The sequence below is a fragment of the Haliotis asinina genome, chromosome 7 (genome assembly GCF_037392515.1).
Source record: "Haliotis asinina isolate JCU_RB_2024 chromosome 7, JCU_Hal_asi_v2, whole genome shotgun sequence".
NCBI classification, from domain to species: domain Eukaryota; kingdom Metazoa; phylum Mollusca; class Gastropoda; order Lepetellida; family Haliotidae; genus Haliotis; species Haliotis asinina.
Genome location: NC_090286.1, coordinates 7928309 through 7954327, shown reverse-complemented (window position 1 = coordinate 7954327; position 26019 = coordinate 7928309). Strand labels below are relative to the sequence as shown.

General features: G+C 40.7%; 3 protein-coding genes across 6 annotated transcripts in view; 2 read left to right on the top strand and 1 right to left on the bottom strand.

Moving 5' to 3' along the window:
* Positions 1–507, bottom strand: part of LOC137291830 (transmembrane protein 53-like) — a 163325-nt gene extending 162818 nt beyond the window's left edge. For both annotated transcript variants that reach the window (XM_067823369.1, XM_067823368.1), the window contains exon 1: positions 297–507. In XM_067823369.1, coding sequence (XP_067679470.1) covers positions 297–496 — 200 coding nt within the window. In that variant the 5' untranslated portion in view covers positions 497–507. The remainder of the gene's footprint in view (positions 1–296) is intronic.
* Positions 1–26019, top strand: part of LOC137291831 (very long chain fatty acid elongase 4-like) — a 139706-nt gene that overhangs the window by 103950 nt on the left and 9737 nt on the right. Inside the window, exon 1 of one of the 3 annotated variants that reach the window (XM_067823370.1) lies at positions 19463–19811. The exons of 1 other annotated variant lie outside the window; for it this stretch is intronic. The gene's annotated coding sequence lies outside the window, so the exon portion shown is untranslated. Of the gene's footprint in view, positions 1–19462; positions 19812–25135; positions 25220–26019 lie in introns of those variants that run through there. One more of the 3 variants, XM_067823372.1, reaches the window with a different exon arrangement.
* LOC137290793 (armadillo-like helical domain containing protein 1) lies at positions 668–13592 on the top strand. The gene is made up of 12 exons (XM_067821923.1): positions 668–991; positions 1555–1623; positions 2369–2535; positions 3021–3217; positions 3746–3830; positions 4360–4479; positions 5737–5809; positions 6582–6627; positions 7056–7139; positions 7362–7439; positions 7810–7891; positions 11968–13592. Exons 1-12 carry the CDS (start codon positions 786–788, stop codon positions 11985–11987), a joined length of 1227 nt encoding a protein of 408 aa, XP_067678024.1. The 5' UTR covers positions 668–785; the 3' UTR covers positions 11988–13592.

Below are 26019 nucleotides of genomic sequence, written 5' to 3'. Positions count from 1 at the left end.
AACATCGTAAATGAAACTGCATCATACACTTCTCAATGTGCACTCCGACATCCTGTTTTCTTGTGGTAGAGGACATGACTCACCAGACTGTCATCCGGGAGTGACAACAGACAATCAATCACTATGTCCGTCGGACACTTTGTCCTGATCTATCAAACTGTCTCAGTGAATATATAAATGGTGAGCTGAACCGCTTTTGATCCTAAAGCACCATTATCTTCGGTCCTAATTAGTAACATAAGTAATCAACTGAGAGCAGACCAAGCAATGCCGAATTACGATAGAGAGACTGTCACCTTCTCTTTTCGTAGATTTCACTGTATTTTGCTAGATGTTTGTCAACACAGCCAGCCCAGCCGAGTAAAATGACCACGGGTCTTTTCTCTTGTATATCTGCCTCTTCGAATACAGCAAAATTATCCTCAATTGTCAAGTCAACATCGTCTGCATCAGCAGCCGGCAATGTGACCCTGAACTCGTGCTTGCGGGGCGCCATGATTGTTGTGATAGTCTGATCACATACAAAGTGGTTGTTGATTGGTTTATAAGGAAAGAAGTATCCAATAAATACACGCAGTCTTACTTAATAGTAGTCGATGTGAAACACGCAACACCATTGGATATACCTTTGTAAAGTAGCCAATTGGATCGGCGCTTTCATCCCAGCACTGATCAAGATGGCGGTATAGCAACTATGTCAACAACACGTTGATAGACCTCCCGTCACACGGAAAATAGCTAAAAAATCACACCATCAGGTCCTTTCTGAGTAAGCTGGTGCAGTCATGGGGAGTGCAAAGCAACAAACAGCTATGTCAAGAATCATGAATCTCTTGCAAGAATGGGACAAGGGCTCCAAATCTGTACGAAAGAAAATACTTCAAGATTTTATCATGCAGAATCAAAGCAAAACTGGACCCGAATTAGAACAGGAATTCGCACAAGCAGCTAGCCTGTTTCTAACAAGACTTACAGCCTGGCTACGTCTAACGTATCCTTAGTTTTCCTTGAAAATGTTGACAGTGTTGTTTGTATTTTATGCTAAATTTAGGGAAATGACATTGATCACAAGAATACAGATGGGTATACCATCAGTCGAAATCAACCATGTTTGCCTCCTAATAATTTAACCTTTTCAAACTAAAGTATATTGTATGATGTAGGTACTGACAATATTTTAAAGGGGGATGAGGGAGGGTTGATTCTTTTATATTGTATATATCCTCATTTTGCTGCCTCGCTGACTTTATGTATAATTTTAGAGACTTGACATTAATAAATAGGGTTGGAGGTAGGGATGTTGAGAGCATGGTATGTAAGCACACCAACAGCATCAGTGTGAGATGTTTTCATGTTCCCCTACCTATAACAAATGACCAGATCCTACAACCAGGTCGTATGTATAAGTTTTTATTGACAGTTGCTTTTTTTGCTAGCAGTTCTTTCAGTTTTCTTGATAATCCATAATTTCTTTCTGTTACAAGGAATATACAGCCTTTTTATTAACTGTTAAACTGTTACACACATACTGGTGAAAACCTTAATGAGTGACAGATACATGATTGGCACATGTCTTCATGAACAATTGTCTGCAGTGTCCATATTCTTGTCAGCATCTAGTGGGTAAGTATACTTCAAAGTGTGATGGATAGAGTTTTTGATGCAATACAAGTAAAGGAAGTTATCCATCTGGAACCTTTAATAATTCTGTTAAAAACATACACGTTATCTATAGTACTCAAGAATTATTTCATTGCTTAGTCTGTTTATTGAGACCAGGCTGCAATTTTCACAATCCCAGTTACTGAACATATAACAAAAACATTATTGCTAATTGGTAAACATTTCCTTTCTTATGTCAATGTATGATAACAAATAGAGAAACCAGAAGAAACATATTATGTGTCTTAGAGTAATGTATTTTTTGACATCTGTTATCAGATTCTTTATTACGTATAGATGGCCATGAGGCCAACAGTACAACATGTGTTAACAGTGAGGTAGAAACATACATATACATATGCGCCACACTGTAAGTGTGGATCTTAGTACGATTAATATGATTATATCTTCACAGCTTTTTTTGTTTTGATCGGATTACAAACACTTTTTTAAAAAAGATACATAGACTTAAAAGTCTATTGTTATCGCTTGTTTTCATCAATTGGAAAAACATTTGGACACGAGGGTGTGTATGACAATATTCAGGTACATATCGAGCACAATATTTATTGTAGAGAGGACACACCAGTGTGATATGGAATTGACATCTGTTATGCTGATTATGATTATCTTTGTTGTGATTGAAGTTCAAAATACTAAACTGACTGATTCATATGTGAGTAATGAATTTGGTATTTGTCATCAGCCACAAGTTCATGGCAGAATTTCTTGAGGTTGGAGGTGTTCTGACCTTGCTTGAGGTCATTGGACTGAAACAAGCAAAGGAAGCAGACAAAGCCCAGGCTGTCAAGTGTATACAACACATTGCAAATGCTGGCCGCAAATACAAGGAACTTGTGTGCGAGAGCTATGGTAGGATGATCCTACTACTGAGAGAATACATGTTTTATTGGCTCCATATGTAAGATCACACAGTAAAGTAATTGTTTTGCTATGATTGAAATATTCAAGACAATGCAAATTTCAAATCATCATGTTCTGTTGCGTGTTATTATCTTACTGTGTTCTGCATCATGTTCCCATCTTACTGTGTTCTGCATCATGTTCCCATCTTACTGTGTTCTGCATCATGTTCCCATTTTACTGTGTTCTTCATCATGTTCCCATCTTACTGTGTTCTGCATGTTCCCATCTTACTGTGTTCTGCATCATGTTCACGTCTTACTGAGTTCTGCTGCGTGTTCCCATCTTACCATGTTCCGCATCATGTTCCCATTTTACTGTGTTCTGCATGTTCCCATCTTACTATGTTCTGTATGTTCCCATCTTACTGTGTTCTGCTGCGTGTTCCCATCTTACAATACTTACATCCCTACAAGACTGATGTTCTGTGACAGGCATCCGTGCAGTGGCTGAATGCCTGGCCAAATCTAAGAGTGAGGAGACCCAGGATGCATGCCGCAACTTGCTGCTGATGCTGGGTCAGGGGAACCCCAAGTTTGAGATGCAGGTGTACAAGGGTCTTATTGCTCTGCTGCCATGTAGCTCACCTAAAGCCCAGCAGATGGCAGCACATTCACTCCGAGTTGTACAGGTAGGTGCTGTAACCACAGGTAGCATTGAAAGTGTTGATCAGGATCCAGTGGACTTCATAACTGTTTGGCTTTTAGTATTCTGTACTGACCATTGATATCAGTGCAATGTGCATTTTAATGACAAGCACTGTTAGGAATCAACAGGTTCTTGGGATTTTTGAGTTTACTCCCTTACTACACCATCTAAATGTCTGGATGTCACAAACTCAAAGTCCACAACTGACAAGCACGTTTTTGACTTACATACATTTTTTCCAACATTGTCAGATGTGAAGGGCAGTCACCTTCTGTAATAATCACTGATGTCAGTACTTGTCTACTGGCTGTTTCATGGTGGGGTGGTTGGTTAGCCAAAGCATTTGTCCATCGCACTGAAGACCTGTGTTTGATTTCCTGCATGGCTACAAAGTTTGTGAAGCCTATTTCTGGGGTCACCCACCATGATCTTGCTGGAATACTGCTAAAAGTGGCATAAAACCATAATCCCTCGCTCACTGTTTCATGACAAGCAATTTGTTTGTCTTTAGGCGACTGTGAAGCAGGCTAATGTCAGTGTGGTGGAGCCATTACTAAACCTCCTGAAAACTCTCCATCTAGAGGTACAGTTTGAAGGTAAGGTCCAAATGATATCTAGTTGTTAGATCACAAGGATGTGTACCCATTGTCTCTTTGAGCCATTATTCTTCATAATTACCCAGAGCTTGCTGTAGATCTAGAACTAGAACTGGTCTTAGTAACACATGCTTGTCATATTAAGGGGCAACTAACAGGATCAAGTGGTCATTGGTCAGACCCTCAGATTTGGTTGATACATGTCATCCTGTCTCAAGTGAGTAGGTCGATGCTCATGGTCTTGATCACTGGATTGTCTGGCCCAAACTTGATTCCTTACAAACTGGAATTTAGCTGGAATATTGCTCAGTATGGCATTACAAAATGATGGACAGGAAGTCATATAAAGTGAACCATGTCCATGAAGTGTTGATATTAATTGGTTCAAGCTCATCTAAATGTTTCACGAATGGAGAAATAATGTTTGGCTCATTAGAAATTAATCTAACATGTCTAGATGTCTATTCAGAGAGTATCAGATTATACAGAGGTGGCACTCATCCAATCCTTACTACTGTGATGTTTGCAGCTATTGAATTGATCAAGGAGCTGATGGACTACGATGTGTCTACCAGTCTGCTCAAGGGTCTGGTGGCGCTACTTCGACCAGCTAAGGAAGACAGCTTACCCAGGCCAGAGATTCTTGAAGGTTCTCCCCAAGCTTCACTTTATAACACTGACATTAAATATGATGCACAATCTCTGTGAAAATCACAGCATCAAAAAGAATAGTATGCTGGTGATATTTTTGACCTGTGATGAAATGCATTAATGGAAGTTGTAGTACAGTGATGTCTTTGGAATCTGTGCCAATCTTCCATAAGCAAGGCCTGAAGGAAATGTGCCAATTTCAGAATATGCTAGGATGGTGGCATTTTCTTCCTACAGAGGTTACTTGTCATATCTTCTTACTAACCACTGTTGTAGTACAGCCATATTTCCCAGTGGTCATGAAATCCCCTAGCAGCAAAATATTGCAACATGAGTTATCTCCCTTCTTTCTATCCAATCAGAACAGCTGTTACATCGCCTTAGATCCGACTTGACTAATGCAAGCAAATGTGGGGACACAATTATCCTTCATCTGCTTGGGACTTGTGTTGATGTGACACACAAAACATTTAATGGCTAGCTTGTCTGTTGTCGGTGAAACAGCTATGGAAACGCAATTGATCTTGCAAGACGTTACTGAGTTCTGTCTGTCTGAAAAAATTCCGAATTTTGCTGGGGAAGAGGTTCTAGTTTTCCCGAATCATACAGCAATTACAGAGGCAGTGTGAATGATCACTTTTGAAACAGCATCGCTGACTGCACTTCTATATCTGATTGCAACCAATCATGAATTCTGAACACTCGAACAAATCATGGAAGGGACGTATTAGAACAGAAGTTTGTAGGAAGATGTGACAAATACACTCTGTGGAAAGAGAATGGGGTGGTAGCTCAACTTAATGGCTAAAGCTTTAGTTCATTGTGCTGATGGTCCTTAATGACCTCCTGTATTATAAGGTCACTACTGCAATGTTAGTTAAGTTTGAAGGCCTGGGTTGGAAAAACAAATCATTTCAGAGACTATGAAAGTCAAAGTCAGAAGATTTATTATGCACGAAAGGCTTCTGGCCCATATACATGATATTTACCGTTGTGAGTACTGAAAAACAATTTCATCAGAGAAACATGGTACTACAGTGCATGGAGCTCATTTCTAGAATCTTCAGCAAATATATTGTTTCATTATTATGACAATCAGTATTAAACCTGACAAGCTCTCTCAATCAGATTTGGACTGTGAATGTTATGAGGTTGCTACCATTTTATTTTACATTTCTTATCATCATATCATGTTACCATTGTGACACCATCAGTGAAATGTGTGTTCGCTGTGACATAGCATTTTTGCCAACAGATCCTGATGTCCCCAAGATCAGTGCTCCTCTACCTGTGTATGTACAACAAGCAGCCGCAGCTAAAACTATTGGGTAAGCACGTTTCCATGGTGACACAGTCATTTCAAGACACATACAGAAGTCTTGACGTTGATGTAAAACACTGCCAGGGAATCTTAGTTCTCCTGGATAATCTTAGTTCTCCTGGATATGTAGGGGACCGTTGGTGATTTTTATGGAGAGTCATGTACAGTGTCTCTCTCTGTCTCTCTCTCTCTCTCTCTCTCTCTCTCTCACACGCACGCACGCACGCACGCACGCACGCACGCACGCACGCACGCACGCACGCACGCACGCACGCACGCACGCACGCACGCACGCACGCACGCACGCACACACACTCCAGTATTTATGTACAAAGTAAGGGACACCACAGCATGTAATGTAAAAACAAGGTGACCCCCCCCAACCCCATATTTTCTAAGCATAATGATTCATTAAAAATTGTACATACAAAATCAGTGAACCCTCTGACACGTGTTCAATATTGATTGTCACCATTACTAACTACACACACTCCAAATTTCAGTACATTTTAAAAATGTGTCAATCAGAGTGTATTTTAAGATGGCTCCCATAGCAGCCATGTTGAAAATTGGATTTCAGATGTCTTGATCAACTTAATCAGTTTTCATTGTAGGAGTGAGAAGTGTCAGGAGCTTCAGATATATTTGTTGACAGATTTCTGAGAAGAGTTTTACTCACATAGACATCACCACTTACATTGATCTATGATGGACAAGGTGGACAAGACATAGGCTCACTATGAATGTTAGGATGATCGTTTTCGTGCTTATATTTTCAGCATCCTGGCAAGAGACAGTAATGAACTTGCAGAAAAACTGATTCAGGTAAAGCTTTCAATTAGTTGATGATGTGAATGAGTTTTGTTTTACACCAGTCTAACTATGTCATGGCAGGGAACACTAGGAATGGGCTCCACACATTGTACCCAGGAGGTGAACTGAACCTGGGTATTTGGCATGACGAGCCAACAATTTAACTGATAGGCTACTCCTCTGCCCGTGTTGGTGACATGAGATCTTAATGGTCCTTATCAGTGAGATTGTTGATCAAAAGTTATGAAATACTTTTTCTTTTGCAACTTTTTTTGTTGCACTGTTTATAGACTTTTAGCTACAGCTGATGAAATGTGCAAATCTTGAAACAGAAATAGTGTTGCCAAGTTATTTTTGAATTTAGTCTTGCAATATTGCTCACTGTAAAATTTTGCAGGTATTTGTCTGCTTGTCTGATGCGAATGCCTTGTCTTTACCAGACTCGTGTGGTGCACAACCTGATGTTTGCAATGGGTAACCAGGAATACGCTGATAGTCAAAGACAAGCCAGCATCACACTCGAGGTACGTCACCTACTCACACTCAAACATGTATACGACCTGTGATGGCATAGATGGAAGCGATGTAAAACCACTCACCTCCCTATTATATATGACTAGTCCCAAGTGCCCCGAAAAAACTGCAACAAAAATTCCCACCCACAAGAATATTCATACTGCTAACCCACATCAACTGTCATTAAACGGTGGAACGTTCACTGATTTTGTACATATTCTGTTTTCCAGTACTTCTGTAGGACATTTCCAATTGTTGACGATCATGTTCGAGATGCTATGGGAGAAGCCTTGTACGATCTGTTTATGGTGAGTGAAATAGTGTTTTTTGTCTTTACATTGAAATCATAGATGTAAATACTGTATCATCATCATCATCATCATCATCATCATTGTCATCATCGTCAACATTGTCATCTTTATGTCACCCATGAAGGTCTGGTTAGAATATTGGCCATCAGTAACCCATGCTTGTTGTAATAGGCAACTACCGGAATCTCTGACTTGGTTGACACATGTCATCGGTTCCCAGTTGCGCAGATCAATGCTCATGCTGTTGATCACTGGATTGTCTCATCCAGACTCAATTATTTTCAGGCTGCTGCCATATTGCTGGAATATTGCTGAGTGCTGCATGAAACTAAACTCACACACTCACTCATCTTTATGTATGTTACAGGCAAACCCAGAAACCCTGTATGTCAACATGAACCACATCCAAGCTGATGTCCTCATCTCCAACAAAGTCAACATCCCAAAATGTGAGTACCAGCATCATCCCTTCTTCGTCCTTTACCAACATCATGTGATTTGTCTCACTGTGTTATTGTGACCTGATGACATGACCCACTGTTCATGCTGTCAGTCACTAGTTGACATCACCATGACATGATTATTTACAAGCTGCCATGATCCAGCTGAAACACTGCTGACAGGCATTCACACATCAAACACTACAATAAGAATTCAAAATTTTGTCCAAGGGTTTGTCTCTTGCAGGATACAGATCACTGGTTCCAATCAGGTTTTCGTGACTACTAGTTTAATAGGATTGTATCAGGCTAAGATGGTTGTTCATCTAAATATTTCTTAACACATGCAGTCAAATCTTGGTGCATAAATGCAAAGATAGTTTTAAGGCTGTACATTATTTCCATATAGATTATCTGCAGCAGATCATGTAAATACTTATGTGAGAATATTTGAATAATCCTGAAACTATAACATGTGACAACCCAAGTACAGTGTCATCCATATGTGTTTAATGAACAAGTGTAAACAACTGTCTGATATTTGTTCATTTTCAATGCTGAATGGTCAGTCTAAACGACATCCTGTGTTTCCATTCTTGTGAAAAATACCATCTAAGGTCATCCAATGTCACAGATTAATACACCATGGGAACTGAAGTCTGAAGTTTTTCTATTAGAGCTGACATTTCATGCATTTTGTAAACATTTTTGTTCTTACAATGTCAGTGAGTTATTCAATATTTAAAATACATACAGAAGATTAATAATCATGAATAATCTGTCCCTTGTGAATAAATACCCTGAAGTCATCAACAAAAGGCCTGTATTAAAAGAATTTATTCACTCTTTACGGATTCAAAGATGTTGATATTTTATTCATAATCTACAGAAAAACATATGCCACAACAGATTAACTGGTGGTCATATAATGTCTTTTTAGTCGTATATGAACAATTTCAAATGCAGATTGTTGTTTTAATGTTGATCATCTGTCTGCTGTTGTTTTTTTTTCAGATGAAGGTAACGTCCTTTGTAACAAACAGCAATATATGTACAGTCTGTGCCATTAAACTCTAGTCCTAAACCTATTTTGTTTGGTTAAGTTTGATTATCTGATTACCCAAAAAGTATTGAAATTGATGAAAACAACCAAATTTTGGTAATTTGACTCAGATGTTTTTTTCACAGACTGTATATAAATATATATATATCTTATGCTTCACACTGACTGGAGTTTAATCTAATGTCAATCAAAACCCTTGGTTATACTTTTAAGAACCTGTCAAACAATGTTGCTTTTAAGTACATTTCCAACTGAAATGTATTCAAAATTCAAATGTAAAAATATTCTGCTCGTCCTTGCTTAATGTGGGTATACCTCATTGTAAGAAGGAAGGGGTTCGTGTATATGTATACAGGGTATGGAGATCTGTATACAGAGCATTTATATGTGAAATGATGTAGTTCCTTCCATCTTCAGTTATTCAGGGTGATATATCTCCATTCTGTTATCATTAATACCCTTGGCTTATTATCTTTCATTTACGAGTGAGATAGAGTATTCGCCAAACAGACATTGACAGGAGTATCTGAACTACCATGCTTATCTAACCCTCATGCAAAATTTTCAGAGCACAGTATATATTTGATTAGCACAAAAGTATACAGAGCACAATATATACTGCTCTGGTATATGTATTCATTTTAACAGAGCACAGTATATCCTGGACAAGCACAAGCGTATACCCAGTAGTTGTATACAGAATGCAACCCATAAAGATCCAGATCAGAGTTTGACTTCAGTAACCCAGCCACACTTAAAAGTGGCGGCAAACAGGATCGGGTGGTCAGGCTCACTGACTTTGTCGACACATCATATCCCATTTGTGCAGATTGATGCTAATGCTGTTGATCACTGGATTGTCTTGTCCAGACTTAATTATTTACAGACTGCCATATAGCTGGGATATTGCTGAGTGCAGTGTTGAACAACAAACATGGAGGACCACCTGAGTTTACATATAGGCCCGAGACTTGATTATGTACAAACCAATGCCAAATAACTGGGATATTGCTGAGTACAGTGTAAAGTGGTTGGACTACAAGAGATTAGTTAGGCCAGAGACTTGATTATTTTCGGAAAAGCGCCATATAGCTGGACTATTGCATGTTGCATAAACCTGGCAGATGTACACAAAACACAATATATTCATCTCTAGTGTTTCCCCCAGGATCTTGAAATTTAGGGTGACAGAAAGTAGCACCCTTATTCCGAAAAGGGGATGCAATGACAGATTTCCAAGTATTGTGTTAAATCGTTCATGCATATGGTTCCTAAAGGCTCAAAAGGCACAGTTATTTTAGTCCAGTACAGCACGAAATAGAAACTGAAAACACCATGTCTTAATATCAATTATTGTATTAAAGGAAAGACAGGGTGCAAAGTAAAAATAGCAGGATGCCAAGTACAAACAGCAGGAAGCTGCACCCTGCTAAAAATGCCAACGGGAAACACTATCAGGATAAGCACATGAGTATCGAGTTTCACAAATGGGACATGATGACATGTATCAACCAAGTCAAAGAGCCTGCCCACCAATCCCAACATAAGTATAGGTTACTGAGTATAGTAAGTCACACTTATCAGAGGGGTACACAAAGTATGCAGTCTAGACTACCAGTTGTCTGACTTTCATTTTTTTGGAAGCCGTGGTGGCTTAGCGGGCTAGGCAGCTGACTTTGTGTGCTGGCGATTAGGTGCCTGATTCTGAGGGTGTGGGTTCGAATCCTGCATGGGACTCAACCCCAAAAGTACCAGAATTTGTACTTAACTGAGAAAGTGACATCCTAAACATGACATGTTACTGAAGACAGATTCTAATGCGGATCATCACAGGTCTATACCTAGTACATGTATTCAGAACACAATACATACTGCACATGCATACTCATGTATATGAAACATGATGTATACTGGACAATCACAATCCGAGTGATGATGATTTCTCATGGGTTATGATTATACTTAAAAGGGCTCTAGGACATGACTTTTATGATTCACAAACAGGGAATGATAAATACTTGTACAGAGAATATGCTATACTAGCAGCACAATACATATGAATAAGAAAATTGGACAAGGAAAGAAAATTAATGAGAGACACACACTTAGAGAATGAAAATGGGTTGTTTTTGTCAATTGCATTATGTGACAATACAATGTTTGTACATTCTAACCTACGTCTAACACTGTATAGCACTTAAAGACGTGTGATGTGCTCGTATTAACACTAGGTACAGTGAGATGTGTAGTGAAGTGTGTTGTGACCTGATAGATAGCTCTGTCTTGCTAAACATGAATTCTACAAATAGGATATTTCAGTGTCTATTGCCTTGTTTGCAAGACCAACAAACAGGTTTAAATCACATCAGTTTTTAATGACAGTGGACAATTCTTTTTCAAATGTTTTAAATGCGTTATCACAGTGTGAATTGAAGACGAGTGAAAGACTGTTCACCTTACTGTTAGAATTGGTGATTGTCACTGTCTTCAGATGGTGTTTGACTTAATGCAGGAGTTAACTCCCTTGTGTGATTGACATGCTTTCCCAACTGTTAGCGGTAGAGGAAATGATAACATTTAATAAAGTTTAAGACGACAGGAATTTGTAAGTAGTGTTTTTTGTAAGCATTGATACATCAATTAATGTTCCCACAGGCGCTCGTGTCATTGTAAGGATTTAAGATTTTTTTTTAAAATGTGAAACTTCATCTCAAAATTTTCAGATTTTTAATAAAAAATCTTTAATCCTCGCTGTGACACAAATGCCTGTGCTGACCCCTTCCCCTTATTTACAAAGTACGTCAGTGACTCCACTGCATATCATGTACAGAATCTACAAAATCAATGCTCCTCCCACTATTTTTAAGCACAATTTGTAATACATGTATTTGTATGCACAAAATTCCTGACCATTTGGACAAAATGTATGACCCTGCTTAAAATCATCATCACCCCCTTAGCCAATAATTATGAACGGTCCCTAAAACAATGTTTTTCTGAATATATTTTTTGTCTTTTACAGTGGTGGAGACTGTGGACTAGAGGTCTGATTTGTTGTTCATCAACATCTTCATCTTCAACATCTTCATCTGCAACATCTTCATCTTCAACATCTTCATCTGCTAACTAGCTAGCTGTGAAGCTTGGTGTGGGCTCATTGATTGTGATACACTATACCCAGCTAATATTTCCACTGATGCAGGAGGTTATGTAGAAATGATGTATATATTGTGAAGTTTGTATATAGAAATAATAATGAAAATGCTGTTTGGTTTATGTTTCCATAACACAGGCAAGTACAAGTGACTACTTCATTGACAATGGTGCTCATCTGAGAAGATTTGGAATCAGTCCTCAGCAGCATCTGCTTGTTAGAGGCAAATAATCGGATCGTGTGGTTAGGCATGGTTGACATATTTCATGGTATCACATTTGCATAAATGGATGATCGTGATGTTGAGCACTGTATTGTTTGGACTTACGGGAATTATTTACAGATCACTGCCATATAGCTGGAATATTGCTGAGTGCAGTGCCAAACAACAACAGTAGAAGTGAGTCAGTGTTGTCTATGAAGCATCTGTTGTGTCTGTTTGCAGACAACAGACATGCTAGAAAGCTAGAAAGCTGTGTAGTGTGGTTATATAGCTTTTAACACACAAAAATATACACAACTGCTGACAAAGGCATTGTGTAGTGTGATGTTGTTATGACTCATTTTGGGGTTGTTAAAATTGAATACAATTTTCATGGTTAGGTGATCAAATTCAGAATGACTTTGGGTTTTCTTGCAGTCATGAATATAAAGTAAAAAAAAAATCCAAGTGAAAATCATAGGGTGAAGCACAGCTGGCGGTATTACATCCGAAGATGTTTAACAATTAGCCATATGCACAACTACCATTGTATCAAAAGCCCAGGCTTTAAAGATGAATGTTGCTGAAAGGGCTGGGCAAGCCCTCAATACTACCTAGATATAAAGCTTTGCAACCTAACTTGCTACGTGCCTTTTACCACATGCAGATACATGCCAGAGGATAATATCTTGACCAGCACTCCCAAGTTGCAAAATGACAAAATGACAAGTCAGCTTATGATTCTTAATCTGTAATACTCTACTCAAATATAAAAACAACTCAGTCATTGTGTGCAGCTGACTGTGCAGAGTTGTGTCCCTTGGAATGCCAGGAACTTGTGATTGTTTCTCCTACATTATCTTGACACACACCATGATCATACCCACTTTACACACACACACTCCGTGACAGTTATAGTCTGCAACAGGGAATGAATCAAAACTTAATGAATTGATTTCAATATGATTTGCGTATATGGAAGTGTACATGTGAAAACCTGTGCACAGGCTCTTGTGTCCTTGGAAGGATTAAATATTTTTTGTGAAACTTTGAAGCATTTCAAGTGTGTGTGTGTGCGTGCGTGCGTGCGTGCGTGCGTGCGTGCGTGCGTGCGTGCGTGCGCGCGTGCGTGTGTGGGGGGTCATCATATCAAATTTTGTATATATATTTTTTAAAAGAATCTTTAATGGTCCCAATTACAGGAGGGCCTGTGAACCTGTGAACACATTGTGTTTGCAAACTGTCTGTCCTAGTAACACAGAACAAATAGCTAAAAGATATTTGGTAACAACCTGTGTCCGTTCTATATATAAAAATGAGTGAGCTTTCCATTTTAGCAATATTCCAGCAATATCCCATCGAGGGACACCAGAAATGGGCTTGCCACATTGTACTCACGTGGGAAATCTAAGTGGCTGGATGAACGAATACTTCAATCACTGGACTAGTCTGCCGCCCCAAACGTCTATCAGATGCAAACCCCAGCAGTGCGAAAAAAAAGACGGCCAATTTACGCAAAGCCGGGCACCAGTTTTTGCGTTCAGAACACCATAAAAAATCCCATAAGAACAATCAAATTTTTTAAGAATGTATAAAACGTGTTCACAAAATGTTTATTACATCATTACACAAAATCGCTGACAAGCAAAACAGCTAATAGCTTTATCTTTTTCCTGTTAGAAAAGAATAAAATTTGCATGGTTATCCAACGGAATGTCTCCGAATCTCCGAATATGTTTTTTGCTTAAAGAAGCATATCACCGTAAAAAGTCAGACTGGAAACATTATGGTGCAGCGCATATGGCGTCATTACGATCGAAATTGACTCACGGAGTAGAAGTACCCAGCAGATTATGCAGCGTTATCCCTCTGGACGTAGTTCGGAACGTACGGACATTGGCACAATAGCCGGACAGGTCAGCGTGTGGTTCTTAATTCTACAATATTTTCTTGGGATCATTGCTCTTAAAAGTAATGACGCCAGTTGTGAGTATCTGTTGAAAGAGCTAAAGAATAAAATTCTGTTGTCATGTGCCACAAAACGTCCATACCAACATTCGAGTCAGATTGCCAGTCGGAATGACAGTATGTGACAAGAACTGAAACGTAAAGGTATCGCGAAAACGGATTAATTTCTCGAAAACACTACTCTCTCTATCACGTGTGTGAACCATCTACGTCATCCCATGCTCCAAATACGTGGTTGAGTGTTTGTCAAAGGAAGATGATTCCTCTCTTCAGTAAGAGCATTTCCAACTTACCGTAGGAAACAGAAAGGCAGGGCTTCTTGACAGGTTGGAGGCGATGGGGTAGCCTAGTGGTTAAAGCGTTCGTTCGTCATGCCGAGGACCAGAGTGTGGGTAGATCAGGGAATGGGTTTGTCATGGAATGGATGGGTCGGGGAATGGGTCGAGGAATGGATGGGTCGGGGAATGGGTCGAGGAATGGATGGGTCGGGGAATGGGTAGGTCGGTGAATGGATGGGTTGGGAAATGGGTAGATGTGGGAAGGGATGGGTCGGGGAATGGGTGGGTCAGTTAGTGGGTAGATCGGGGAATGGGTGGGTCAGAGAATGTGTGGGTTGAGGAATAAGTGGCGAGGGGAATGGGTGGGTTGAGGAATAGGCTTGTCGAGAAATGGGTGGGTCAAGGAAAAGGTAGGTCATGGAATGGATAGGTCGTGGAACTGATTTGGTCAGGGAATGGGTTGAAAAAAGGGTTGAAGGACATGGCTTTCCTACCCGTTTCTGTAACTTGACGTAATTGGAAATTAAATCGTTTTGAAAGTCACGAATGAGTCTCTGAATATGAAGTTAACAACAATGAATCACACACCATGTGATGTTTCACCAGTGTTTCTCTCTTCACGTTTCACCTTTGGACAAGCACTAACAATGTCCCAGCGGATATCTGTGTCAACATTTGATATTTGAACGTGTCAGTCGTGTCGTCAGACATACCGTGAAGGATCGATTGTAGATCAATATTACCCTTAGCCCACCCTCGCAACGGATAAGCCTGTTGCACGTTCAAGCTAAAGACTTCCTTGGGGTTTTGAGGACCACAGCAACCAACCTTTGTCGTTTGCGGCGTTTATCTCGCTGACATATTGATTTCATATCGTCGCAGCTCGACAACGTTGGCATTGCGCGTCATACTAAGCACGGTTCCAGACTCAATTTGGTACCGACTGCCCTCCTATAAGAGGAATGTACTGCATGCAGGTCCTAATATTAACTCACTCTGGAGTCCCTGGAACAATTTAATCCCGGCCTGTGTCTGAGAGCACGTGTCATCTCACTTACATTAGAGACTGTCATCGACTTATAATAAACGGCTGCAAGACCTAACATGACACGTGATCAAATCTCTTCATTATGGAATTATCGTTTTACACATCAGTTGTGCAATATTTTATATGAAAGTCTGTCGTGGAGTATAACGTATAGTAGCCATTTGGTTTTGTCATCTAAATTTGGGCCTATGTCGACTGTGAAAAAAAAACCTATAACAGGACTACCTCTAGGACACAGTACTCTTACTGTCTGCCTCATCCACATCCTCATCCTCATCCAAACTTGCAGCAGCATCTAGGGGCATTCACTGCTTCTACCCCGTTCGTTTGGTCATCACTGCAATTTGTATGATGTAGTCGTGATGAAATACCATCTTCAGCCAAGTCACGTTGTGTGCAATGTCTAAAGAATGAATGACACCTGTATCCAAGCAAACCCATCATCATCCCGCCCAAGCACCACCACCTACTTGAACGATGGCGATACTAAGTTGTCTCCCTTATGAATATCCGGATCTTGTGGTCGTGGTTGCAATTCCAAATTTTGCCATAGCTAAATGAAAATATTTTCATCTAAACATCAACCATATGATAAAGTCACATGAGAGGTATCGCCTCCTCATCATATAGAAATTAACATATATAATGTTCTGGATACATGCATGCAGGTATTAAAATCAATATGGGCACAATGTGCGAAGCCTCTTAAACTGAAAACGTAACCCGAGGAGATCCGGGTTAGAACTGGTCTTCAGGACCTAGATTTTCGAAGCTCTTAGCGCTATAATAGTCGTAACTGCCATACATTAACATTAACCACAGGCAAACTGTAGCGCAAATGGGCTGCGCAGCATAGAGAAAATGACTAGTCTTCTTTACATGTGAGCGCTCGCATATAATAAGACTTGTCATATACTTTATACTGCGCAACCCCATTTGCGCTACAGTTTGCCTGTGCATTAACTTAGGACTATCTTAGCGCTAAGAGAGCTTAGAAAATCTAGGTCCTGCAGCAAACCCTGCTTATCGTAAGAGGCGACTAATGGGATCGGGTGGTCAGGCTCGCTGACTTGGTTGTCACATCGATACTCATGCTGTGGGTCACTGGATTGTCTGGTCCAGACTCGATTATTTACAGACCGCCGCCATATAGGTGGACTATTGCTGAGTGTAGCGAAAAACTACAGTCTGTTCACAGTGTGAAACTGGCGCAGCACAATGACAACATTGAAAATTGATACACAAAAAAAATAAATAAAATAAAAATAAAAATAAATTAAAGATAGGGGTCTCATATGTTTCTGTTCGTGGTTATTGATTGCATATTAAATTAAACTACAACCCCAGGATGTACAAAATATACAACAAACTTGATATTTAATGATGCGCTTCCATGGATCCGTGATTTTATTAGCTCCATCTGGTGTAATATCTAAGCCACATGTGAACATTTTGGCAAAGTGTCATTTAACTCTCCACCTAAACATATTTGATTAACTCTTCCCCACTCGCAGTAATTTACAATTTGCTCACTTCCGTGTCCGAAAGTATGGACACATGCACGTGCTGTTTATAGATGTTATCAACAGCCATAACGTAATAAAGATGGCCTTCATTGTTTATCATTATTTGACTTTTACTTTTATTAAATTAAATCATGACATTTAATTGACGTCTGTTGATATATTTTGGTACCAGGTGTACCAGGTGTTCTTTGTGGTAAGAAAAAAACAAAACATATTGCTGCCATTTTAGACACGAACCGTTAAATATCAATACACCCGGAACAGTGTTAGACTTTATACGACCTGGCTGTCATTTTTTCACATGTATTGTGGACCGTTGTTTCGTGTTCGTTTCTGAATATGGTGCAAGTGTTGCGTTGCTCATTTGTTTGTTTTTCACCTCTGTACTCAGCAGTATTCCAGCTATGTGCCGGTGGTCGAATCTAGGGTAGACAACCCAGTGATTGACATCATGAGCATCGAACTACGCATCTTGGATAGAATGGCATGAAACAACAAAGTCGGCAAGAACGACCACCCGACTCGTTAGTAGCCTCTTACTATAAGTATGAGTTGCTGACTATAAATTTCAACCCAGATATTCACGGGCCAACTGAATCTGGCATGAACTAGCATGACTTGCTGGAAAACAGTTTGAACCCAATATGTTACATAAGAAATACAATGATACGTTAGTGTTCTTTTCGCTTTCTTTTCGACACGCAAACTTTCAGCAACATGACGGCGGAGGACACCAGAAATGGGCTTCACACATTGTGGGAACCGGGGTCTTAATATTGTTCAGCCGAAAAACTCCCTACCCTTTGTATAGCCAATGCTGGCTCCTATACGTATGGTGATTACTGAAGGATATAGCCTCGGGTTAGTCCGTTTGGTCTGAGTGACCTCTGGGTGTTATGAGTATTGGTGTTAATGGCTTATACACGCACGCACGCACGCACGCACGCACGCACGCACGCACGCACGCACGCACGCACGCACGCACGCACGCACGCACGCACGCACGCACGCACGCACGCACGCACGCACGCACGCACGCACGCACGCACGCACGCACGCACGCACGCACGCACGCACGCACGCACGCACGCACGCACGCACGCACGCACGCACGCACGCACGCACGCACGCACGCACGCACGCACGCACGCACGCACGCACGCACGCACGCACGCGTCACAGCGCCCTCTCACCCCCACAGACCTCGTGAAGGTCCGGGGTAGACTAGGCCTTCAGCAACCCATGCTTGCCATAAAATGCGACTACGCTTGTCGTAAGAGGCGACTAACGGGATCGGGTGCATGGAAAGACTCGCCGACTTGGTTGACATATGTCATCGATTCCCAGTTGTGCAGATCGATGTGTATGCTGTTGATCACTGGATTGTCAGCTCGATTAAATTGTCTGGTCCGCAGCCATATAGCCATAAAGCTGGAAAATTGCTGAGAGCGGCGTAAAACTAAACTCACTCACTCACCCCCACAACAACCCTGACTACCCAGGACAACAAACCAGAACCACCCCTCTGCTTATCCAAAACAACAAACCAACCCGACTCCCAAAACACACATCGTCACCCCCACGTCCTAACCCATTCTGATCACCACATTTACCCCCTGTACCCGCCCAAAACAACAAACCAGGCCTGCCCTACACAACTTTCAACGCGGTAATTCTATATACTTAATTAAAATCGTATGCAGAATGTTTATTAGTGTATGTAATCTCATCGTAAATACTTGTTCCACGTACCTGTAAACCCCGAATTACAAAAATAATATTTCAGGTAAGGTTGTTTGACCGCTTTACAAAATCATTTCACACACGCAGGCACGCACGCATACACACATGTCCAACACACACAGTCATGGGCTAACATTAAATCCCAAAAGTACATAAAAAGCATTTTTTTAAAAAAAGCATCATCATAATAAAAATATTAAATGCGCCAATAAAAAATAAGAAAACCAAAACGGTCCCTACAGTAAGGCTATCTTGACTTGCGAAATCATCCAAGCGTAAATTTGATTAATTTATTAATTTACCTTTGAAGCTCTCGGGACTACCGTAGAAGCCTGTGACAATCGAAAAAACGTCCCGCACAAACGCCACGAACACTAAGTTTCTACTGTCTGTTTGTGCCTTCTTTGACGTGCGTTTTCAATAGGCTTTGAACAAGTGAGCCGTGCAAGGGTTAACAATGCGACCTGCATGGACAGGTTTGGCTTGTATAACTGTGAATGCACCACGTGCACAAAAGAACACGAAACAGTGGCCCTCAATACATGTTAAAAAATGACAGCAAGGTCGTATAAAGTCTAACACTGTTCCGGGTGTATTGATACGCATTGTATCACAAGAAACGACAATATGTTTATCTATCTCCGGGTTACCCGTAACGCTTGACTTAGTCCAGTCATGTCATCCACTGGCATACTTCGCGACCCGACGCGGTCGGTTGTGGACTTCAGGTTCAAACTGCATTGACGATAAACTGGACGTATCTATACACACACCTGTGTTTTGACGGCCATTGGAGGCATGCTGTAACCGGCATTCTGACCCCAAATAGTGATAGCTGGCTTTGAAAACGGAACAGGTTCGTCGACTCCGCGCCGCCTCTCGTATACACGACCGTTGCCGGCATCACAACACGTGGGTAGAACGACTTGTCAGGTTTCGGGAAAGTGGTAAGTTATTTATAAATAAGAAAAACGTTATTGTGTAGTAAATATACATTGTTATGTTTCATGTACGTTGAGATGGATGTATATTCAGATCTGATTCCTCTCCCCTGGCGATTTATTCTTAGAAACTAAAAGCAAAAAAAAAAAAAAATGTCTATCGCCATGTAGAAGTTTGTAGGGTCATTCTGACCTATCAGGAAAGGGAGATGCATAATGGCGAGTCAATGGGTGTAGACACTTTAGTTGTGAAATGTCGGGTTTATTTGCTGTGACACGACCTTGAGAATATTTCAGGATTCAGTAACGACACACACTTCAATGTTATATACTCGTGTGATGTTATTTCCTGCTTAGGGCAGGGCATCCAAACGGCTGAGTCACTAACTTCCACACCGGTTGGGGGATGGGGATAGGAGGGGGAATTGTATGGTCTCTGATTTAAGCTAGTTGGGAGAATTTACTGAAGTGTGCGAAAGGACAACGACCTGTGTGGGAAAGAACTTGAGATCTTAAGCTATACCTGAATTTTAGATGTGACCTACATGTTTGTAACTGATACGCTGTCGGTGTAAATGTTTAAGCCGAATGGGGATTTTGCATACGTCGTGCTTGCATATGCATGTCAAGTTGTATGTATGCGAAGTCGTTCGAGTAAGTAGCGATGCAACAGGCACGTGGTTGTCATGAACGTTCCTGCTGCTAGTCTATGATAGGGTTAGAACGAGGGAGAGGAAGGGGCGGGGAGGGTTGTTAACGCGCCACCAATGTTTGCTATGCAAAGGGCGTAGTTGGGTACATATATGGTTCAGTAATTACTCGAGCCGTAGGGTACAGAATGCGACATGTGAGTCATTGAACACGCTCCAGATGTGATCCAATGTGGAGTTTATTCGCCACAGCAGGGAGACTATGAGAGATTATCCATGTAGATTATCCCTGGCAACAGCGACCTAGATTAGGAGTGCTAGGTACCTATAATTGCATATTCAGAGACACAGGTCACAGCTGCGTGCCATCGTGTTCATCTGCTGGTTAACATTCGACCAGTTCTGTTGCATAATTGCATATTAATTTTAATACGACATTTTGAGGGGACACGGATGTTTTTGGTTTCAACATAACTATTTACGTCCCTTCTAGCTCAATAAGCATATCCGATAAAAAAAAAAAACCACCCCGGTTCGTTGTGATTGAAAACAGCTCGCGAGAATAGCTCAGTGAGTAGCGTGTTTCAGGCGTATGGAATTAAAGGCCACTCTACTTGTGTATATTGGTATTGATTTAATTGTATTTTTCGTTACCATTATACTCAGTGTATGCAGTTACTGTGAGACCTTTAGGTTCTTTCATGCTATTTGTTTATATGACACAGTGTATGATACTGTCCTGTTTGACTGCTGTTTGGAAATTGGTCGTTGGGATGGTCGTTTATTGCAAGCAGGTTTTCGTTGAGATGGTCGTTTATTTCAAGCAGGTTTTCGTTGAGATGGTCGTTTATTGCAAGCAGGTTTTTGTTGAGATGGTTGTATATTGCAAGCAGGTTTTTGTTGAGATGGTTGTCTATTGCAGGCATGTTTTCGTTGAGATGGGCTGGTTCCCGTTGAGATGGGCATGTTTTCGTTGAGATGGGCATGTTTTCGTTGAGATGGACAGGTTTTCGTCGAGATGGTTGTTCATTGCAAGCTGGGTTATGTTGAGATGAAAATAAGACAGCAGTACGATATATATGACAGTAGATTAACCAAACAGATTGTTACATGATGATCACAATTTTGTGAAACTGTCATATTTGCAATTTGAGTAGGCATTAAACGTTCAGCATAGCATGTTGTCTATAACGTACAACCCGTGAAGGTCCGTGGTAGAATATAGTCCTTCAACGACCCATGCTTGCCGTAAAAGGCGACTATGCTTGTCGTAAAAGGCGACTAACGGGATCGGGTGGTCAGGCTCGCTGACTTGGTTGACACATGTTATGGATTCCCAGTTTTGCAGATCAATGCTCATGCTGTTAATCTCTGGATTGTCTGGTCCAGACTCCTCTCGATTACTTACAGACCGCCGCCATATAGCTGGAATATTGCCGAGTGCTGCGTAAAACTAAACTCTCACTCTCAAGTCTATAATGTACTTAAATTTGGTATTTTATCTCTTTGTTTCATTTTGTGTATGTTGTGTTTCAAAACTGTTGCTAGCAAATTGAGAACATTGTTTCTTTTTTCGCGATATCAAAAAAAATATGTTTATCTTATATTTGATAAGATAATATATGACCATGTTTTTTTTCCGAATATCTATTCTTCTATCTTCTTGCAAGTAGTTTATGTGAAAGTCACAAAATGTAAAACTTATTCTTCTCAAATTTGCAAACTGTTCATGCATTAGAATTCTTATATTTCATTTAGTTGGTAAAACCTCTGCAGTGTATTGGAACCAAGAGTTTACACTACTACATGTATATGATTTATAAGTTCTTTATTTCGTAGTTTCCCAAGTGTTATCGTCAATAGATTCATTTTCTAGTTCTTTTTGGCTTTTGTTTTGGTATGACTTGAGATCTGACTTATTGTAGGACGGCTGTGTCAGTTGTCTTTTAAAAAATACCTGAGATGATGATAACAGCCGTGTGCTACTCAACCCCTGACCTGATGTTGCAATAGGCACCCGCTTATCAATACACAACAGAAACGAATTGATTCCCTTGCCACGTGCGATTGATATAACAACATCCGGATCAAAACTGGTGTACCACGTGACACGGTTCAATAATGCATGATAATTGAATCGGAATCACACCACTACACGGAGTAATAGTGTATGCAACATCTGTCTCGGTTAACCGTGACGTTATGCTTGCATTATGCTAACTAGTGAGTGAGTGTGGTGGTGGAAGGGTTGGTGACCGAGTGAGTGACTTGGTCCATCAGTGAGTGAGTGAGTGAGTTTATTTCTTGATCAAGTTTGGGTGAGTGAGTTTGTTCATTTTGATGATTGAGTTGTATTGGATGGGTAAGGGAGACCGTTTGATTGGGTGTATGGGTATTGGAAAGTGAATGAGTGAACGAGAGTGAATTTTCGAGTCTGGACCAGTCACACCACTCGTACATGTTATGACCTCATCGAGATATGGTAATAATTTCTTCAAGTTCCCAAACCTGTTCGAAAACCTGTGGCCCTTGAAGATCCGCGTAAGAATTTTCTCTTTTCTAACCCATGCTTATCGGGATCGGGTGGTCAGCATCACAGATTTGGTTGACACATCATATCCCATATGCATAAATCGATGCTCATGCTGTTGACCACTGGATTGTCTGATCGGGGTTCTGTCATTTACAGACGTCGCAGTATAGCTTTAATATTGTCCGAGTGCGGCGTAAAATTAAAGTCACTCACTTTAAGTCTCGTGTTAATGTCTTGGTAGAACACTATTAATTACCTGCAACTCACCTGCATTTGAATGTAGGTGCAACAGTAATCAATACCGCATTAAATATTTAAATTTAAATCAAACTAATCATGCCCATGAAAGTCAGCGTTAAATAACCAAACACGTTTGCAGCATACATTTAGACGCAACTGCTATTTGTTGTCTTGCAACGCCATACTAAACAATATTCCAATTCTGTTACGCGGCCTGTAAATACTCAAGTCTGGATCAGACAATCCAGCGGTTGACATCGTGAACATCGATCTACACAATTAGAATACGGTAACATGTGTCATGTGACTGAAAACCCGATCCCGTTAGTCGCCTCGTACTTCAAGCATGAAGGTTAGATCTAGCTTGTTATGAAATCTTTTCGCGGGGGAGGCAGTTTAACTGTAGAATGGGGAACGCGAATGGCACTGTTCTGAATATCTGAGACGTGTAGCACTAAGGATGTTCCACCACATCAAACTCGGCCACCACAATGTCGCTGGAGTATTGCTGAATGCGGCGTAAAACCCATCTCACTCACTCCCACGCTAACATAAGCTGGCACATCGTGACATACCTGGAAAACTGCCAAAAGCGTCTCAGCCCACCCACTCACTCACTCAGTTCATTCCTTTGGTTCTAATTCCGAACTTCAAATTTTGTTATGTTAACTGTTATTTTGACATCGCACTTATGTAACCGAAATAACCCCCGAATATCACAAATGCACGTTTGTAATGACTTTATCTCTAACTGTTCATGACCTTTGACATGGCTGAACTTGAACTACATACGATAAACGTTCGTCGTGACCCACAGAAAAATCTCCATCTGCAGATATGACGAAACGCAAGTAACAAGTGAGGTAGTTTAGTTTTACGCCGCTTTTACAAAATTACAGCAATATCACAGCCGGGGCACCATAAATGGGCTTCTCACATTGTACCCATATGGGGAATCGAATCCAGGTTTTCAGCTTGACGAGCGAACGCTTTAACCGCTGTCCCAACGCTCGCAAGTGATGTAATGTGTTATTAGGATATCGTGATGTTATATATGTATATACATAGCAGTACAGTGATTTCAGGGCCAGATTCACTGTGTCACCAGACACTGGCTAACAGATGTGGGTCTTTAATATTGTGGAGATACCCTTACATGTGGATATGAAATACACCTGGAACAGATTATTACACAATACATGTAAATGACAAAGGGCCACATATCATATTCTTTTCACAATAGGTATTTAACATACCAGGCATCCTTAAATGATACTACTAGTACAAATACTATAACATATACAGTGATTAATGTTCTGCAATATCAAATCTTATGTGATCAAACTGATGTAGCTGATTGTTTTAAGTGCGAAAGATTGTACGTGATCCTGTACGCAGTGTTAGAAGACATCATGAAAGAGTTGCGACGGGGTAGCTTAGTGGTTAAGGCGATCGCTCGTCAAGACAAAGACCCGGTTCGATTCCTCACACGCGTACAGTGAGTGAAGCTCATTTCTGGTGTCAGCCACCGTGATATTGCTGAAAAATTGCCAAGTGCGGCGTAAAACTGAACTCATACACTCGCTCACATGGGTCACTCATCATCCATAGATGTTAGATCAATGCTGCTAGATTATCACCGTGAACTATTTCATAATCTCTGTATGGACTGACGAAAATGAGCGCAATATTCATTTCTAAATTTCTAAGCCCTTATCTTATTTATGAAAGTAATATCAACTCTTTTTGAATCAGCGTGTGTATATATCCATTGATTTCAGATTCATAAAATACTAATTCAAAACAGCGCATCACCACCTATACCTCCCTTAGTAACAGCTGTTCATATATGTAAATCAAATCAATCATCAGCGATGATGGACATATGTATAGTAGACAAATGCGACAGTTTTCAATACTTCATTAACATCCGTCCTCCTATATTCGTGACCTCTTCCGCATAGTCCCGTTCCCAGTCTTGACCAGCACAGGTAAATACTGCTGACCGCTGCTTGTTTGCTGTTGCATGTTGTTAATGTCATGATACGAGACAGTAGGCGATGCTGCCAGTGTAGTTGGGATGTATTGAGGACGTAGTTTTGATGTTGGGGACGTGGACTGTGTCGGTGCTGTTGCAGTGAGATGATGTTATCGTAACTCCTGAGGTAGTGTTTTTAACTTAAATGCTTGGAAAAATATTTTTAATGATGCATTTATACCTCTCGTTGTTTATTCACAATCAATAATGCGATGGCCCGCATCCTGATGCATTGTCCTGAATATGTTGACTAGTGGCTTGTCTAGACATGACTGATGCTGCATTGTGACACACATAGTATGGACTGATCTCAGTCATGGTGGGCGAGCTGTCCAAGGCGCCAGGCTAGTGAACCAGGTGCCGGTGCTGGGATCGAGCCCACCGGTGACTGGATGTGAAAACCTTGGTGTCAGCTTTGTATGCAGACTCTTTCACAGCGTTGTCACAACCCCAAGTGTACAGTACACAAACCTGTTCACTTGAAAGAACCCACGAATCCGTTGGTATATGACCAGATGATGGCCACATGAATACATGCAAACACCAAGTTGGGGTACAGCAACGTGCAGTGCTGTGACTATGTGTCTCAGTCCACCCAGATGTGAATTGAAGGGAGGTGAAGTCCACGATAGCTCATTGTGACTACAGCAGTAGTATGATCCCCAGGGAGTTGAGTTTTGACAAAACGATATGCCGTTGAGATTTACATCCAGTGATCGAAAACAGACCAAACAAATATGAAAATATTTCTCA

Coding starts and splice junctions, on each gene's coding strand:
- LOC137290793 (XM_067821923.1), top strand. CDS start 786: ATGGGGAGTGCAAAGCAACAAACAGCTATGTCAAGAATCATGAATCTC. Junction 2,536..3,020: donor ACTTGTGTGCGAGAGCTATG/GTAGGATGATCC, acceptor GTTCTGTGACAG/GCATCCGTGCAGTGGCTGAA. Junction 3,831..4,359: donor TCTAGAGGTACAGTTTGAAG/GTAAGGTCCAAA, acceptor TGATGTTTGCAG/CTATTGAATTGATCAAGGAG.